The 18,426-nt window shown below is 42.5% G+C and overlaps 1 protein-coding gene and 1 pseudogene across 2 annotated transcripts in view; both read right to left on the bottom strand.

The window, feature by feature from the left end:
* Mgat4d (MGAT4 family, member C) overlaps positions 1-18,426 on the bottom strand; it is a 30,931-nt gene that overhangs the window by 8,925 nt on the left and 3,580 nt on the right. For both annotated transcript variants that reach the window (NM_026233.2, XM_017312946.1), the window contains exons 2-9: positions 15,606-15,764; positions 14,665-14,802; positions 12,324-12,457; positions 10,514-10,560; positions 8,027-8,131; positions 4,739-4,814; positions 2,275-2,389; positions 1,382-1,512 (exon numbers count right to left, since the gene is read on the bottom strand). In NM_026233.2, the coding sequence (NP_080509.2) occupies positions 1,382-1,512; positions 2,275-2,389; positions 4,739-4,814; positions 8,027-8,131; positions 10,514-10,560; positions 12,324-12,457; positions 14,665-14,802; positions 15,606-15,764 (905 nt within the window). The remainder of the gene's footprint in view (positions 1-1,381; positions 1,513-2,274; positions 2,390-4,738; positions 4,815-8,026; positions 8,132-10,513; positions 10,561-12,323; positions 12,458-14,664; positions 14,803-15,605; positions 15,765-18,426) is intronic.
* Gm15660 (predicted gene 15660) lies at positions 17,150-17,983 on the bottom strand (annotated as a pseudogene).

Raw genomic sequence — 18,426 nt, 5'->3', positions numbered from 1 at the left:
GCACATTTCTTTCTCAGAGGGCTTTTAGCTATTCACTGAATTTCTGTCAGCTTATTCGGGTTGTCCGCTGCATTGTGGATGAGGTTTGGCGTTGTGTGAGGCTTGATGAGAGGCCATTTTCTTTCTAAGGTGATGAGATTACATGCATGCGATTGTAGAATCCATTGTCCTATAAGGTCTGAGACCCCATATTTTCTCATTCTAAGGCTGGTACCTTTGATCTTCCTTTTCAATTTATCAGATTTGTAACTTATCAAGATATATCTCTCTTGAAACTGAAGTCTGGTAGACCCTGTGGAACCATCCAGGACACCTGACTATCTGTAGCAGTATCCCCAAACTGTTTTCTGTTGCTCTGGGGTCTGCTATAGAAACTGTGGGGGCGCTACCAACTATGCCTGGTATGCCTGGTTCCCATCTATGACTTTTAATCTGCACCCTACATTTTGGACAGAAAAGATGTAACATTTATTTTTTTAAAAAAAATCTATTCTGATCATCTGTTTCAGTGCATTTTGACAATTTCTGCTTAATGGAAATATTGAAATGTTTAGATTTATGTCTTACTATTTTTCTGTTTGTTTACCTCTATTCTTTTTGCTATTGTTTTAGGGGCTGAGTTTTTGTTTTGTTTTGTCTCTGTGTCCTGACTTTTCCCAGCATTATTTTGGATCCTCATTTCATTGAATATTATGAAATGTCAGCAAAATTTAGGACACAGAAGTTTAACATTCTGCTGTGTTCACCAGATCATTGATTTTTGGTAACATATTACAGTGATCGTGTGACAGATGTTTTCTCAGCCTGTCTGGTGTTTCTGTACAGGTACTGTGGCGGTCTGTGTAAACTTGGCCCAGGGAGTGGCACTATTAGGAGGTGTGGCTTTGTTGGAGTGGGCGTGTCACTATGGGTGTAGTCTTTAATACCCACATCCTAGCTGCCAAGACAGTCTTCTCCTGTTTGCCTTTGGAACAAAATGTAGAACTCTCAGCTCCTCCTATACCATGCCTGCCTGGGGGCTGCCATGCTCTTGCCTTGATGATAATGGACTGAACCTCTGAACCTGTAAGCCAGTCCCAATTAAATGTCCTTATAAGAGTTGCCTTGGAGGGAGGTAGTGGCGTATGCCTTTAATCCCAGCACTTGGGAGGCAGAGGCAGGTGGATTTCTGAGTTCGAGGACAGCCTGGTCTACAAAGTGAGTTCCAGGACAGTCAAGGCTATACAGAGAAACCCTGTCTTGAAAAGCCAAAAAAAAAAAAAAAAAAAAAAAAAAAGAGTTGCTTTGGTCATGGTGTCTGTTCCCAGCAGTAAAACCCTAACTAAGTCAAGCATCCACAACAGGCTCTCCCCATCTGTGCACCCCCACCAGGGACACTTACAACAGGCTCCCCTGAGATGCACACCCGGATCAGGAAAATGTCATCTAAAAGTATATCTATGGGCTTTGTCTCATAGAACATCAGGAAAAAATGCACAAAGTCAGTGAGGTCCTTCGATCGAAAGAGTTTCCCTGTGGAGGAAAGCAGACTCATGAGTGGACATACCGCATAAGTGTTGTCTGTCACATTCAGAGGAGCAGGCATTCTGAGAGCAGGGCTGTCCTCTCATTTAGCAGTGAAGTGTAACATCGTGAGAACTCAAATGTTACAGGAAATTAAGAGTAGCAACTTGGACATATTGGAGATCAGATACTCAAGTACCCTAGTCCTGAAATACTTTCCTTGAAACTCTAGTTCCCTGAGAGTCAGCTGGCTTTTTTAATTGGCCAGTTTGTTGGTTGAGGTATTGAGATTGAACTTGCAATCTGTGCTGGGCACACACTGTCCAACTCAGGCTGGACCCTGTCGCATCAGCATTCCTGTCCATGAAAGGGATACTACATCCTCGTGACGGAACAGGTGCATACTCATAGCGCCCAATTTTATGTTTGTATAATGTGTGTTAATTTGCTCATTTATGGTGTCTACTAGAAAAAAGTGATCAAAATATGATAACCCAGACAGACAGACAGACAGAGAGACAGACAGGAAAGCAAACCTTTACTCTAAGCGGAGGATGGTGGCATGCACCTATAATCCTAGTGTCTGGGAATGAGGCAGAAGGATTAATGTTTTGAGGTCCAGCCTGGACAAGAGTTTGTGGCCAACCTGAGCTACATAAAAAGAGCCTGTCTTAGTAAGAAAATAAATAAATACATAAATACATAAGTAAATAATGAAAGGGGAAAGGAGAGCTTGAGTCAGTGTGATCTCCATGATAGACTGTGGCTTACCTATAAATCCAAGGACTGAAAACTCAATAAAAAACCAATTTTTTGAAGTGAGACTATTTACAAAATCTTTCATTTTTGTAAAATACATCTTTTTTGCTACGATATCATCTTCTAGCTAGAGAAAAAAAGCCAAATTAAAAAAAGCATTAATACCTCCAAATGATACCATTAAATTTTATCTCAAAGACAAACAGTACTTTGGCTAGAATTCACTGAAAATGTCTTGGATGAGATGATAATCTTTAGTTTAATTCACTAAGGCTATTTACAGTTAGTCAAATTTCATTCTCTAGTTATGAGATTAATGAAACCCTCTCTTCTTTTTCTTCTAAGGGCTGACCTTCTACTCAAGTCTCTTTGAGACTCGTGTGAATCCATTTTAATTTTCATCAACATTTCAGCATCTAATTTGAGATTATCATAGTCCATTCTGGTTTTATAACAAGATTCCCAGACTGGCTTACACACAACAGTAAAGCTGATTGCTTCTAGTGGTTCTGGAATCTAGGGAGTCCCGGATGCATGTGTTAGTGGACTTGGGGTCTGATGATGCCCAGTCTTCATGGAGATGTTTACTGTGTTCTCTGACAGAGTGAAGAAGCCTTCTGTATGAAACCATTAATCTCAGTCCCTAGGACTCTGTCTTCAGGACTAAGATACACTCCAAAGTTCTTGATACCATACATCTAAGGACTAGGACATGGTAACTTAGAGCAGAAGCTCAAACATCAAGAGGTTGACAAATAAACTTGCTCTGTGCCCAAGATAATGCTGCAGTATTTCTGTCTGTGGCTACCATAAGATAATGCTGCAGTATTTCTGTCTGTAGCTACCATGAGATAATGCTGCAGTGTTTCTGTCTGTAGCTACCATGAGATAATGCTGCAGTATTTCTGTCTGTAGCTACCATGAGATAATGCTGCAGTATTTCTGTCTGTAGCTACCATAAGATGATAATGCTGCAGTGTTTCTGTCTGTAGTTACCATGAGATAATGCTGCAGTATTTCTGTCTGTAGCTACCATGAGATAATGCTGCAGTGTTTCTGTCTGTAGCTACCATGAGATAATGCTGCAGTATTTCTGTCTGTAGCTACCATGAGATAATGCTGCAGTATTTCTGTCTGTAGCTACCATAAGATGATAATGCTGCAGTGTTTCTGTCTGTAGTTACCATGAGATAATGCTGCAGTATTTCTGTCTGTAGCTACCATGAGATAATGCTGCAGTGTTTCTGTCTGTAGCTACCATGAGATAATGCTGCAGTATTTCTGTCTGTAGCTACCATGAGATAATGCTGCAGTATTTCTGTCTGTAGCTACCATGAGATAATGCTGCAGTGTTTCTGTCTGTAGCTACCATGAGATAATGCTGCAGTATTTCTGTCTGTAGCTACCATGAGATAATGCTGCAGTGTTTCTGTCTGTAGCTACCATGAGATAATGCTGCAGTGTTTCTGTCTGTAGCTACCATAAGATGATAATGCTGCAGTGTTTCTGTCTGTAGCTACCATGAGATAATGCTGCAGTGTTTCTGTCTGTAGCTACCATAAGATGATAATGCTGCAGTGTTTCTGTCTGTGGCTACCATGGTTCTTGGCTGAGATGAAGGAAGGAGCTCCATTCCCACTCACACTTCAGTGTTGAGAAGAATGAGGCTGGGATCCTTAAACGGAGGCTTCCCTAGGAAAGAGGGGAGCATGAGAGCTCTTTCTTGACTTTACACACACGACATGAGATCCTTAAACTCAGCAGTGTCCTGCATCAGGAGGGCACAAAACAGAACTGTTGCTCTGGAACGGAAGGAACTCGGGCTGCACCTGGTGTTCCTTTACTGCACCACTGACTATGGAGGAAAAGGATTTGTTTTTCTTGCAGTCTTAGGGAAGAGCTGGCTTTTGGCCTTTCTCTAGCTTTTTCCTGGCCCTCCACTGGTAATTCTGAAAGCATCACAAGTGCAAACATTTCTTTGTAGTGAGGCACATGCTTATTATGGGACCCGAGTCATTGTTGTTTGACAATTGGAAGTGACGGGAAGGAGATGCATACCCAGGATGGACTCATTTCTGCACTGTACAAAGGCAGCATGGAACTGTGCCACTCACAAAGTGAGAGGAAGGGTGTGGTCGACATCTGGGTAGCTCCACAGCAAGACCTGTAATAAGGGCTTCTGTTTGTGAGCCTGTGGGTTCAGGCATGAACACAGGGGGATTTCTAATTCCTCTCAGTAGCTCTAATTTTCTTTACAGCTTGTGCCCATTAACTTTAATATCCTCTGTTACAGTAAACACAGCAAGAAGACAAATATATACTCCATCTTAAGCTTCCTTTGGGCATATTGATTTTATAAATATGTTCTATTTGCTTGGCTACAGACTAAGGCAGAGCAACTCAGGATGAAAGCAAACAAAGAAGGGGCAGAAAGAGGGGTTACTTCTGTTTAAAGCACAGCGCACCAAGTTTTCACCTGTAAATAATACGTGGCCTTGGGCTGGGCATACAGCATCAGAATACAGAAGTCCAATACTTGTTTTATTTGCCAACTAAAAGTAAACAAGACAATCGGTTAATGTTCATTATAGCAGATTAACTTACCAGCATATTTCAGTAATTAAATAGCTTACATTTTCTGATAAAACAATACAAAAAGTAAATAAAAGTAAATATATCTATATTAAAATTATACTAAAGAGCCTCTCATCTTCATTGAGTGGGCAGTACCTGCCTCTGCTACACTAGAACAAGCACAGAGTATGTATTTTGCATTTTAGCTAAATTTTTACTTAGGTAATAAAGTTACTATCTTCCAGGGGCCAGCCCCTGGCAGTTCATAGGGTCCCCATAGAGGAGATAAGTAGATAAGCTCTGACAAACTAGCAATCTGGTTGCTTCTTTCTTTATACAGGATCCACAGAACAAAGACACACTAGTGATTATCCAAGAAGTACAGATTACATCATTTTGTCTCCGGACATGTGTTTGATTTTTCATTACATGTGCAGGCTTATAAGTTCAGTCACAATTAGAAAGTACAAATAGAACAGATTTAATTTTTATTATCAGCCCTATAACTCCAGTTTAGAGAATCTAAAGAATGTCTCTGCCAATGCAAATATGACAGCCTACTTTTAAGCTGGCAGTATTTGCAGTTTTAAAGTGCTCCAGACAAATAAAAAATATCTGAACCAGTCTTTTATGAAAAGCAAATACTAATACCTAACTCCTTTTTTTATGTCATTTCATTATCTACGCTATTCAGTAGGAAAGGTCATTTTATTCAATCTATTTTATGAACTGAGTCCTATGTCTCCAGGGCTGTAGCCTTTGATATACTCTATCTTTAAACTACATTTTAAGAGAGCTCTGGGCATATTGTGAAAAGAGGCCTTGACTCAACAATTCTCCTGGCCAGTTGGAGCTTGTCAACTATCTCCAAGTTTACCCTGTTCTAATTATACTGTCTAAGTTTGCTTAGGACTGAAGGATACCCCAGGAAGATTCCTGGAGTCATGACCTCATTTAGAAGTTCCTAGCTTTGCACCTATCTGTGCTTATCACTATCTCCAGGGTGTAAATAAGACTTCCAAATCTGGCCTGATAAAGTTATTTCCCTAGAGACAGAAGGGACAGTAAATTTGGGACATTCCTAAAAAGATTCAGGCATAATTTTCTCAGGAAAGACAAAATGAATCATGATACAGAAACTTCCCAAGAATGTGACACACAGAGACAAAAACCTAAAAGTGAGAGACAGAAAGACAGTGAATACAGCACTCAGCTCGGCTGTGCGGAAGCTGTGTCAAACAGCTGTGCTGACTTCATGACTTTCTGCCATTTCTAGTGGATATAAGTTGTACCAACTATTTATGCTGGTCTGCTTATTGTCAACTTGACAAAAACTGAACTTGCTTAGAAAGAGAGACTCTCAGCTGAGATCATCTCCATCAGATTGGCCCATAGGCAATAGTAGGTGCATTTTCTTGATTAATGATTGGTGTTGGAGAGCCCAGTCCACTGTGGGCAGTGCCATCCCCGGGCCAGTGGTTCTAGGCTGTATAAGGAAAGTAGCTGAGCAAGACTTGGAGATGAAGTCATTGGTTACTGCTTCAAACTCCTGCTTTGAGATCCTTCAGTGATGGTCTGTGGTGTGGAACTTTATGCTAAATAATCCTTTCCTCCCCTAAGCTGCTTTTGGTCAATGTTTTACCACAACAACAAACAGCAAATTAAATATCCTTTCTTGGTCACATGAAAGTATACAGAAACCTTATTGGGATTGGTCAGCAAACAGGACACTAGGCTAGGTTCTGGAGAACAGAACAGGACACAAGCCAGCTATTGCCCTGGGGGTCTCACAGGCTATTAGGAAAATACAAACAGAATTGGGAAAGTTAGAGCAGTTAGATCAAGTGTTGGGTAAAGATGTTGACAATGAGGATCATTGTACAAGATGGAAAGAGCAGAGCAGAAAGGGCCCGAGTGCCACTTGTAGCTGAAAGACAGCGCCCAGACCTGCAGTGTGTGTGTGTGTGGGGGGGGGCTAGTCACCTCAGCTGTCTTGGCCTACAGTGTGGGGGAACTAGCCACCTCAGCTGCCCAGGCCTGCAGTGTGGGGGAGCTTGCCACCTCAGCTGCCCAGGCTTGCAGTGTGGGGGAGCTTGCCACCTCAGCTACAGAGCAGGGAGGGCTGGGCCAGGGGTCAGGGGCCAGGGGTGCTGGAGACCAACTACAGTAGGAAGGGTGTCCCGTGACATTTGGAAAGCTTTGGCCTTGGTCTCATGTGAAGTACAGAATCTTCTGAGCACGGAGTATTGGACTAAGAGAAAACAGACTGAGCAGAAATCCGAACCAGAGCAGGCCTGGGCCAACCATGACCATGGGAAGGGCCTGGGAACTATGGTGTAGAATTTCAAGGCAGAGGACTGAGAAAGAAAAGCTGCAGAAAAGCAAAGGTCTCGGAAACTTCCAGAGCACAGAGTGAGACACTTGCTTAGGGACAAACAAAACCCTGATGTAGCTTGAGATTTAAACACACTGCACACGATATGAGCATATAAAAGGTTCTCAGGGGAGACATTTCTGGCAAGCCTTACTCTTTATTATTATTTACTTTTGAGAAATCAACTGAATACATCCCCAAAATATCACACTTATTACCAGAAATATATAAACATTTGCCTGCATATAAAGGTTTCAACTTTTTAACAGTCTTCCATAAATACTGTCAGGTTTTATTCTCGAAGCTTCCAAACGGCCTGGTTTGTCTACTAAGCATATGCATTTACAACATTTCACTGACTGTATTGGCAAAGTTGAGGAAATTAAGGGGAAAAGGCCAATTTACTCGTCTAAAATGACTAATATGTAGAAAAGCTGGGAGTAACTTCTAGGAGCAATGAATTCAAATCCCAGGCTTCCCTACCACCTCCACTGTGTTTCTGCTCATTGTTGTCTATGATCAGGAGCAAAACACCGTTAGCAGTGTGCTGGCAGGTGTTTACGCGCTAATTCAGAATGGGGAGGGAGAATGGGGATCTAGCTTCTGCTTACTTTCATGGGATGATACCATGGCTAATTTCATGCTACCAACTAAATGTCATTGAACTGGACTCAGATCGGGATGCACAGACAACCCTTGCAGGCCACCACGACCTGGCTCCCCACGTCCCCATGCTGAAGTTTGATCATCTCTCAGATGCCTGTTCCAGGACATCCTTGGGATATTCTCTTTTTCAAATCCCGTTCTTTGACTTACCTTTCTGAGTCCGTCTTCGTTTTCTTGTCCAGTAATGTTTGAGGATAAAAAAGGGTGGGTATTGAAATGACCTCCAAGACGCCGGACTGCACTTGCTTTCTGAATCTATAAAGTAAAGGAAGTAAAGGAAGGTTGAATACCAATAGAGTTAACTTACCAAACTAATGCCAATACTTAAAATATCTTCTTTATGCATGTCATATAACATATTGATTTGGGCTACCTCACAGGTTGCGATCATATAACATTTAAGTACTGTTTGCTAACCCAAGTATTTATAAACTAATGAAAGACATATTAAAAGACTAAAATATCGCCGGGCGGTGGTAGTACATGCCTTTAATCCCAGCATTTGGGAGGCAGAGGCAGGTGGATTTCTGAGTTCGAGGCTAGCCTGGTCTACAAAGTGAGTTCTAAGACAACCAGGGCTACATAGAGAAACCCTGTCTCGAAAAACAAAACAAAACAAACAAACAAACAAAAAACTAAAATATATGGGCCAGCAAGATGGCTCAGTGGGTAAAGACCCTTGTCCCAAAAGCCCAGTGACCCAAGTTCCATCTCTGGAACCCACACTGATGTGGAAGAGAGAACCAGTTACCACAGAGTTGTCCACTGACCTGCATACACAAACTGTGGCATGCATGAACACAGGAAAATAAATAATAAAAAATGAAAAAATCAGGATACAAAATATCAAGCAAATTTCACACAGGGTTATAGATACTATGAGTTTTCTTAAGGTCACAACCAGAGGCATCCTTTGACAGCCAGGAGAAGAGAACGAACAGTTACAGTAAGGACGTAGCTACAAGAAAACTGCTGCATCAAATTACGTTCTTAGTGGATATTTACAAAGAGCCCCACTCAACAACAGCACAATTTCTGCAGGCAACTAAATGGCTAGCTAGACGTGGCCTGGCTTGCCTCTACAGCCCCCTGGACTATGGCTGGTACTCCTGCCTCTGTCCCTAAAGTACTAGGATTATATGGTCTGCTGCTACACCCATCTTCTGGTATAAAACTCAAAAGAAATAAATCTAATATTTCCTCAGAAAGTAAAACTACTTGTACAAGAGAAAAGAATAGGGGGTTAAGTTTAACAAGGACTAAAAATAAGTAACAGAGTATCTAATTTTAAAATGAAATTATATAACTTAAAGGCATATATAGGAACTAAGTAGAGGCAAATAAAAGTCACATGGAATTTCAGTATCCACTCTCATAGACAAGCTTGGACTGCAGAGGGTACTATGAAGTTTAAACTGCAGACAACATCTCCCCAATCCAAAGGTACAAAAGGCCAAAAAATTTTCTCTTACTGATGGAGAGAGATTTAGTTTATTGCAATCCTGCGTGGTAACATTTTTCTACGATCTTTTCTTATAGTTTTGGTTATGAGCCTTGCCTTAACAGCTGAGCTGTCTCTCCAGCCCTCGCATACTTTCCTTCGTCTTCATTTTCAGCCACAAAATATAGCAATTTCTGAAGCCACTGATTTTTATGTGTATATATACGTATCTATTCATGTTCCTATGTTGTGTGTAGAGGTCAGGGATTGAGTTTAGGTGTCATCTTTGGTCTCTCTCTACCTTATTATTGAGGGCGATCTCCCATGTAATCTTAGAGAGCTCACCAACTCAGCTAGTCTGGCCAGTCAGCTTGCTCAGGGATTCCATCTCTGCCTCCCATACACTGGATTACAGATGGGCTGCCCGGCCAATGGCTTTGTTTTTTTGTTTTGTTTTGTTTTGTTTTGTTTTATTGTGGGATTTGAACTCTGGTCATCAGGTTTACAAGACACTTAAGTGTTTTGTTTTGCTTTCACCAGCTGAACCATCTTTGTAGCTCCCAGTTACTTTATCTCTGCAACTATATAGCAAATCCCGAGTGTTCTTCTACATCAGATACTTTCTTTTTTCTAACTTGTGAAGGCCTTTTGTCCTTATCCACTTCAACTACTAAGTAGGGTAAACCAAAACACAATACATAGTTGCTGGATACACTCCTGTTAGCTAGACTCAGCTCAGTGCTGAAGCTTCTGGCCCTGGTCAAAAGGAAACTGCAAATTTTACCTCCTTACTTAACCTCAGATGTCTATGCTCCAAATACACTTAAAGTTCCAAAAGTCTTGCATGCTGCCCTTTGGACCTCTGTGCCTTCCCAGTGGATTCTATGGCAGGCATGAGCTTTCTGATCTCATCTGCCCCAGCACATCTACTTTTACCTTTAGATCAGCTCATCTCTGCCTTCTCCCTATCTGCAGATGGAGTCAGATACAGCAAGAAAATATAAATTCTAATAAGCAGTCTGCAAACTTTCGGTGCTGTACTTTATCACAGATTAGAAAAGGTCACAGGCTCATCTCCATGCCCCAGATTCACTAAAGAGAATATGATAAGTAGATAATAATACATTTGGACAGGAAAAAAGCAGAAGGTAAGACTCGAGCGTGGCTAATGTTAAAATTTATCAGAAAGTACTTACTTGGTTTTAACCATGCGAACAACAGATTTTAAATAACTTTCATCAGTCTAAAAAGAAGAAGAGACATTACTGAAACTCAGGGTGCCTCATGGCTTTATTAGCGTAACACTTTTGCTCCAGGGAATTTAAGTGTGAAATGCCACCATGGCTTAATACACATTTATTTTAAAAACTTAAAAACTTAGAAAATACGACATAGTTTCCATATGTCCAAGTATGAACGTTACTACATCAACCACACTTAAATTATATCCCCAACTACACACATCTAAAATGAAACCCCTCAGAGTGATTATGTGCCCGGCACTTGTTCTGAGCCAAGCATCGCTCTGAGCACGGCCGTGGGAAGCACATTAGCGTCTATTGGCCTCAAATGTCCTGCGGTGTACAGAACAGGATCACCCAATCTTATAGATGGAGTGGGGCCCAGCCCAGCTCCTGGGCCGGTTATTTGGAGGGTAACCACATGGGTACGGTGTGTGCTCTTTGCTAACTCATGTGGTCCCACATTGCCACTGTGTTCAGACTTAAGAGACACTAAGGACAAGTTCCCAGAAATCGAATTTTGAAATGTGATACATGTTGTCCACTTCCCTGCCTCCAAGTCTATGGCACTAAGGCGCAATTCTTTATAGTTTTACTCAAATTTTCAAAAGGGGAGAGTGGGTTGGAGATAGGGCTGGCCCAGGTCTATACCAGGTATATATGTAATGTTTCTAGGGGGTCCTGAGTGTGTGATCACGTGGGCCTATGACTCTTGAGCCTTCTTTGGAGCTTTTTTCCTTCTCTTGGTTTGTCTTGTCCAAATTTGATATGATACGCTTTGTCCTATCTTATCTATCTATCTATCTATCTATCTATCTATCTATCTATCTATCTATCTATCTATCTATCTATGGATGGATGTAAACCTAGCCACTACGGTAAAGGTCAACAACTGAACTGTCACTTATACCTGCTGGCAGAGAGAAACTCAATTTTCTCCAATTGAGTGACACTGGGTACATCAACCACTCCAGGACAGTCCACATATTCACAAGGAGTAGTTGACCAATGTATAATAGACTACACAGGTTGTGTGTGTGTGTGTGGGGGGGAGGGTGGTGGTGGTGGTGTTTAATTTATTTTTTCAGTTCTGGGGGGATTGTTGTATTGAGTTTTTATAGAAAAAACTTAAAGTAGGCTAGGTAGGGGAGGGGAGAGGATCTGGAAGGACTTGGTGGAGGGAAAGAATTTGGTCAAAATATATTTAAATTTAAAATTTGTTTTAAATAACAAATAAAAAGGAGGCAGGTACTTTAAAAATACATAAAATCAGGATAGTGAGACATGCTTCGCAGAGATATTGTGCAGATTACACATACTGTCTGGAGGAAGTCTCTGTCGCCCCGCAGGACTAGGAGCCTTCAGTTGGTGGTATTTACTGGTTCTTAATGATTCACACAGCAACCTTTAGTTGAGCTTGGCAGATTTTATCAGTAATGGCTTTAATGGTCTATTTAAAATGTATTGTTACAACTAAGTTAATTGGTTTTATAATTTAATTTTATAATTTTTTATCTTACCAAATGCAAGCATTGTATGCTAAATACAGTTCAGTTTTAACAATCTGATGGCTCTCCTATAAGATTCATGTTCACATATACAGTTCTTGGAACAGCAAGTACTAAATATTTTAACCTAGACTCTTTTAAAGGTATATGTGGGTTGTTTCCTTTAAGTGAAGAACTATTCCTAATGGAATAGCTGCTGCTCCTGAGCGGATTTAGGAGGTTAGAGAAAGATGAGGAAGCATTCTTTTCATACATACATCAGCGACAGAGACGATCACCACAGAGTCCTCCTCTTCTTCGGGAGTCATTCTGGAGAGAACAGAGGTCAGCGTTTGCTTCAGGTAGGTGTGGTTCCCTCTGTTAATGGTGGAGATTCCCAGTGCAAAGGAAACTGCAGACAGGGGCACAGATGTGGAACAAGCCATCGGTAAACAAGTGTTTACCGTGGGCTCACACTTACCCCTGTGAGTGAGTTGGTCTCTTCCCTGTCAAGAAGAGCACTCTGAGCCATACTACAGACTATACTGCACAGTGTTATTTCTGTCTGGTTTCCGTTTCCTGCCATTTGCAGTGGGTTGTGAATAAGTGCACTAACTAAAGAGTTCTTATGTTTTGTTGTAGAGAAAATAAAATGAAACATTTTCCATGTGTTAATACAGTGTCTACCTATCTAACTCAGTACACATTGCCCCACAAGGGCTGGCTCTCCTGTCAATTTTTTCTGAAGAGGTACTGGAGCCCAAGCAGAAAAGATACCTTGAAATATTGTCTTTGTGGAAATCATGAATGAAGTCACTTCCGGCTCCAAGTGATCTAGAGAGGAACTAAGCCTTCGTGGGCAGTCTTGGTTGCTCCGGTGTCTGAGTGCCACACCAGCTTTCTAAGCTCTGGTTTCTCCACTGTTGATATCTGTTTATACTTAGTTTAGGCTATCTCTATTCTATAGCCTAGTATCTTATAGTTTCTATGTATTTTTTCCTGTGGTCTTTCAACTTCTCCTGTAAACTATAGTTTTCATACACACACACACACACACACACACACACACACACACACACACATGCACACGCATGCGCGAATGCACACACGCATGCACGTGCGCATACACCGCATTCAGAATGTTCTGAGGGGGATACTGATAGAGATATTTACAATGTGAGCTCTAAAGATCCCTTTGTTCTCTCTCAGACTGTTTCATGGGTGGGATAAGTCAGGGTAGATAGTAATTACCTCGCTGCCCTGGGTTCTGGGGACTAAGCAGAACAATGAAAACAAGAGTTTAGGTTGGGGAACACAGTAGGAATTTAGTAGATGTCAAACGGAGACCCATGGCCCCACCGTCTCGCACTGTGGGCCTGGGAATACATGCTTATCCAGGGACTGGCAAACCTCTTCTGTCAGACAGTACAGACTTTTAGCTGTTGTGCTGTGCTGTTTCTGTCACGGCTACACCCCTCTCTGCCACTGTAGTGAAAGGACAGGTACACATGAGCATGGACCTGTTCCAGCAAAGCCCTATGTAGGATCAGGCAGCCCAGGAGTCTGACCATGGGCTGCCCACTCACTGGACAAACAAGCTTTGGGGAAAGTCATTTATTCTGAGGACTGGCTCAATGCCTCTGCTTCTAACTGCAGTGCCTGATTTGGGCAATTATGAGAAGCCTGAACTCACACTTCAAGGCTTAGCTCAAAAGCCCCCTCTTCTACATGGAGTAGTGAGTGATACATGGCTATAACCCCAGCGCTCAGGGGAAGAAGCAAAAACATTATGAGTTCAAGGTCAGCCTGGGTTACATAGTGAGACCCTGTCTAAAAAAGAGAAGACCAAAATTATCAATCAATCAATAAATAAATAACCCTAACCCTCCTCTCTACCAAAAAATTGCTGATATTGGTCATGAGAATGTGGGAAAACCAGAAAGATTACCAGGTAGCATCAGGTTTATCCAAGCAACAGAAAACGATTTTCCACACACTTAGCAGATGCTCCGTGTGTACTGGACATATGTCAGCTAATTTTCCAAGCATCTGTAATGAAAAGGAACTCGAATTCGAGTCACTAAATGGATTATTTTCTCCAAAATTTACACCTGATGCCTGGAAGTCTGCATAGCAGCACCTTACAACTTCAAACTTAAAAACTAGACCATGAAACCTTTCTTGGAGGAAGTGAAAGGTGGGAGCCAGTGAGAAGTGGGGTGGATGGGGTGGGTAGTGAGAGGACATATGACCAGAGAGAGATGACAAACACAGCATGTACACACAATGACACACACGTTGACACACATGCATACACATGCACACACATACACAGGCATGCACAATGACACACATACATGATGACACATATACATACACACACACAACAATGCACACAAGATTGTATATATGCATACAATGATTGTGTATATGCATACAATGACATATACACAATGACATAAACAATGACACACATACATGATAACACACACAATGACACAGACACATACGTCTTACAATGAAACCCATCATTATGTATGCTAACTGAAAATTTAGGCCATAGATTCCCCCGAAGGTCAAAACACTTGAAGTCAGTTTTGCAGTTCTGATTGTGCTTACCGCCTGCTCTCCCTTTGCTAGTGGCTATAGCTGGGTAAAGTTTCCCTGCTGTCCTTAGATGAGGAAGGAAGTACTTTAAGACTTCAAATTGGTTAGGAAGTGTTTCATGCTGACTCAATATGCTCCCCTTCTTCTCAACTGCAAAAGACAGAAAGAGGATCCGAGGGTTCACAGCAATGCTTTTTTCTCTGGCAAAGATGCAATCTTTGATTTAAAACAATGTTATTTGTAAGCCGACAGAGGACCCTGTGGTGGGGGTGCTCGCCCTAGCATGCACATGTGTGCAAGGACCTGCAAGGGCCTCAAGAGGGCACAAGGTCCCCTGCCGAAGTCACAGCTCCTGAGGTGGATGTTGGAAACAGAACTCTGGCTCTCTGGGAGGATAAGAGGCTCTCTGAACTACTGAGCCATCTCTCCAGGCTCTAATACAACTTTTTTTTTTTTAAGTATGGGATAGTAAATCTATCCATAGACCTACTGTTCAAGGAAATGTATGCAAATTATGGTTATAATTCTTTGTGGTATAGCTCAACAGTTTTGCAAAATGTAAACACAGTGGGGCCCCATACTAAAGGTCCCAGTGCCGAGGGGACAGTGATGGAGAGGATGGATGGCCCTCAGATGCATGGAACATGATTGACAGGAGGTCTGCGAGGGGAAGGGTGTGAGATGATGCCAGGGCTTCTGGCTGCTTCTGTTGAATTGATCATGCATGGGGGGTAGAATTGGAGAAAGGATGGGAAAATCAGTATCATGATAGAGACGGGGAAAGCATATCTTCCATGTGGCTTGCCTGAGTTCTACATGTCTCAAAATGAAACAGTCAGTGTTAGTCAGGTTGTTTACTGGGGGAAAGTGACCTAGAGTCAGATGCACTAAGTCTAACCCTCCAAGTTTATGTAACATGGATGAGCATTCACAGAGACAAGAGCAGCACGCACGGAAGTTCCCTGATGATCTTGTTGTGTGGGCAGCTTTACGCTTCATTTGATACAAGACTTGCATTAGGTCTTGGTGATGATTTTCACTTTTGTTTTTTAAACGGAGCATAATTTCTTTAAACTCCAAAACGTGGTTTCTGCAGTTAATTAGTTGATTATCTGCAAAGGAAACAGAAATATATAGTTTATGCATGTAGCAGGTAAATGAAGGTTTTGGACAGCAAACGTGCTGTATATAGCACTACATGTGGGGTTTACGTATATGACACTGTGTATGGCGTTGTATATATTCACCATTATATACAGGGTTGTACACATATGGCACTTTTTTTCAATTATAGACTAAAACCCAAAACTGAAGTAGAGCCTGTCCTCCTCTAAGTTGCTTTTGCCTGGAGTGCTTTATCACAGCAACAGCAATCAAACTAGGTCAATACCTGGAAGCTGAAGCATCCGTATAATGGTTTCTTTCCTCTGATCATTCTAATCATCAGGTACAGATTCGTGTCATCAGGGTGGAGATTCAACATGAGCAGGCATGAGCTTTGTCTAGACCCTGCACTTAAAGACATGGGTCAGACCAAGAATCTCCAGAGCTCTTTGTACCTGTCCCTCTAGGGTATTGTAAATGTGGGTGACACACTCTGGGTCATCAACTGAAGACAGTGTCTTAGAGTAAGAGAGGATCAGTTTGAAAGGCATTCAGAGTCACCAGTAAAGGCTAGAGAAGAGTGTCTCATGGAAATCCATTTTTTTCCACACTGTTAATTAGCCTTTTTATTGGTTTGTTTGTTTTTTTAATTGAAGGTTCTTCACTGGTCCTGCTTCCATGAGTGGCTAAGATCAAGGGAAAGGGGGAGATCAGCCAGCCGGTGCAGGGACGGTCATTTCCACATTTCATTAACACACAGAACTAAACAGACAAGCACAGAGTCACTACTGTGGTTAGAAGTTGGTAGAATGGGTTGAGGAGGAGTGAGGAGTAGAGGTGGAGTTAACAAAACACCCATGGAAGGAGTTACAGAGACAAAGGCTGGAGCTGAGATGAAAGGATGGACCATCCAGAGACTGCCATACCTGGGGATCCATCCCATAATCAGCCTCCAAACGCTGACACCATTGCATACACTAGCAAGATTTTGCTGAAAGGACCCAGATATAGCTGTCTCTTATGAGACTGTGCCGGGACCTAGCAAACACAGAAGTGGATGCTCACAGTCAGCTATTGGATGGATCACAGGGCCCCCAATGGAGGAGCTAGAGAAAGTACCCAAGGATCTGAAGGGGTCTGCAACCCTCTAGGTGGAACAACAATATGAACTAACCAGTACCCCAGAGCTCTTGATTCTAGCTGCATATGTATCAGAAGATGGCCTAGTCGGCCATCATTGGAAAGAGATGCCCATTAGACTTGCAAACTTTATATGCCTCAGTACAGGCGAGGGCCAAGAAGTGGGAGTGGGTGGGTAGCGGAGTGGGGGGGGGAGGGTATGGGGGACTTTTGGGATAGCATTGGAAATGTAAATGAAGAAAATACCTAATTAAAAAAAAAGAATACAGGCTCCCTCCAGACTGGGTGCCTGGAACCGGACTTGGTCTGCTTCAACCCAAGAGGAATCAGAAGATCAAAAGCAGTTTGGGAAGGCCAGGACTGTCAGGGATGGAGGGAGAAGTCCTGTCCAGGGGTCCAGAGGGATGTTTGACAACTGGGGTGAAAGGATTGCCCTCCCCCTGCTGGGATCCCCCCAGCCCCTCCAGTCTGACTGGAAAGGGGCAGCCTTCACTACCCAATCTGGAGCTGCTAGATGCTTCAAGCAGGGGCTGAAGGTGGCTCACACAGGCTTGTCCTTCAGGGAAATGACTGTGCTGCCACCAACTTCTCTGCCAGGGTGCAGGGGTCCTTGAACTCCTAGTAGCAGTTAGCTTGTAATTCATGCTTGATTCCTGTCAGCTTCTTCTTGATGGCATCCTTGGAGCTGGCATTGATCATTTTGCTCTTAAGGGGCCCAGAAGATGAACAGCAAGTCCTCCTTCTTGCTTCCTTGGTCTCATAGGTTGCATCATAGAGCACATAGCGGCAGTCTTTGTCTGGTAACATCTAGACAAAAGTGGTGCTGGGATCATCCACAGTCTGTCCCACATTTCCTTCCAGAATCTCCTTCCCCTTCTCCAGGAAGATGTTCTTATCCTCGCCCCGGCAAAGGAGCAGTGTGTCTTCTTGTGTTTCTTCACTTCTTCTGGTGTTGAAGACTTTTGAACTTTCATGTCATTGAACACTTTGATGACACCATCAGAGACAGCCATGTTTCCAGAGGCGAACGAGAAACAGAGAGAGCTGCAGAAGAACTGAGCGACCAGGATCCAACTTGGGAACCCGGTATCACATGTAAGCCTCCATTCTATACAGATCTCAACACTGACACATCAGTATTTGGCTTCTAAGTAGTTAAAGGATCCAGGATGTGTCCGGGTGAATGAGAGACCAGCCATCTTCTAACTATTGCCTCCTTTCAAAATCTCTAGGTGACCTACTAGGAAACGATACACAGATGAAAATTTCGTACAGGCACACAAAAGGGCAAATATTAACTGTAATTCTACTTATAAAAACTATTCATTTTCACCGGGCAAGGCATGCTGTGCACCCCTTTGAACCTAGCACTCTGGAGGTAGAGGCAGGGGGGTCTTTGTGAGGTGAGTCCAAGTCAGCCTGGCCTTCACGACGAGGTCTGGGTCAGTCAGGGCTACTTGCTGAGGCTCTGTCTTCAACAACCATCACTGCTTAATCCTTCCAGTAGATGATCTAGTTGTGTGATTACAG

Source organism: Mus musculus, chromosome 8 (assembly GCF_000001635.26).
Source record: "Mus musculus strain C57BL/6J chromosome 8, GRCm38.p6 C57BL/6J".
Classification (NCBI taxonomy): domain Eukaryota; kingdom Metazoa; phylum Chordata; class Mammalia; order Rodentia; family Muridae; genus Mus; species Mus musculus.
Note: the sequence above shows the minus strand (reverse complement) of the source record. Positions and strands in the feature narration are given on the sequence as shown.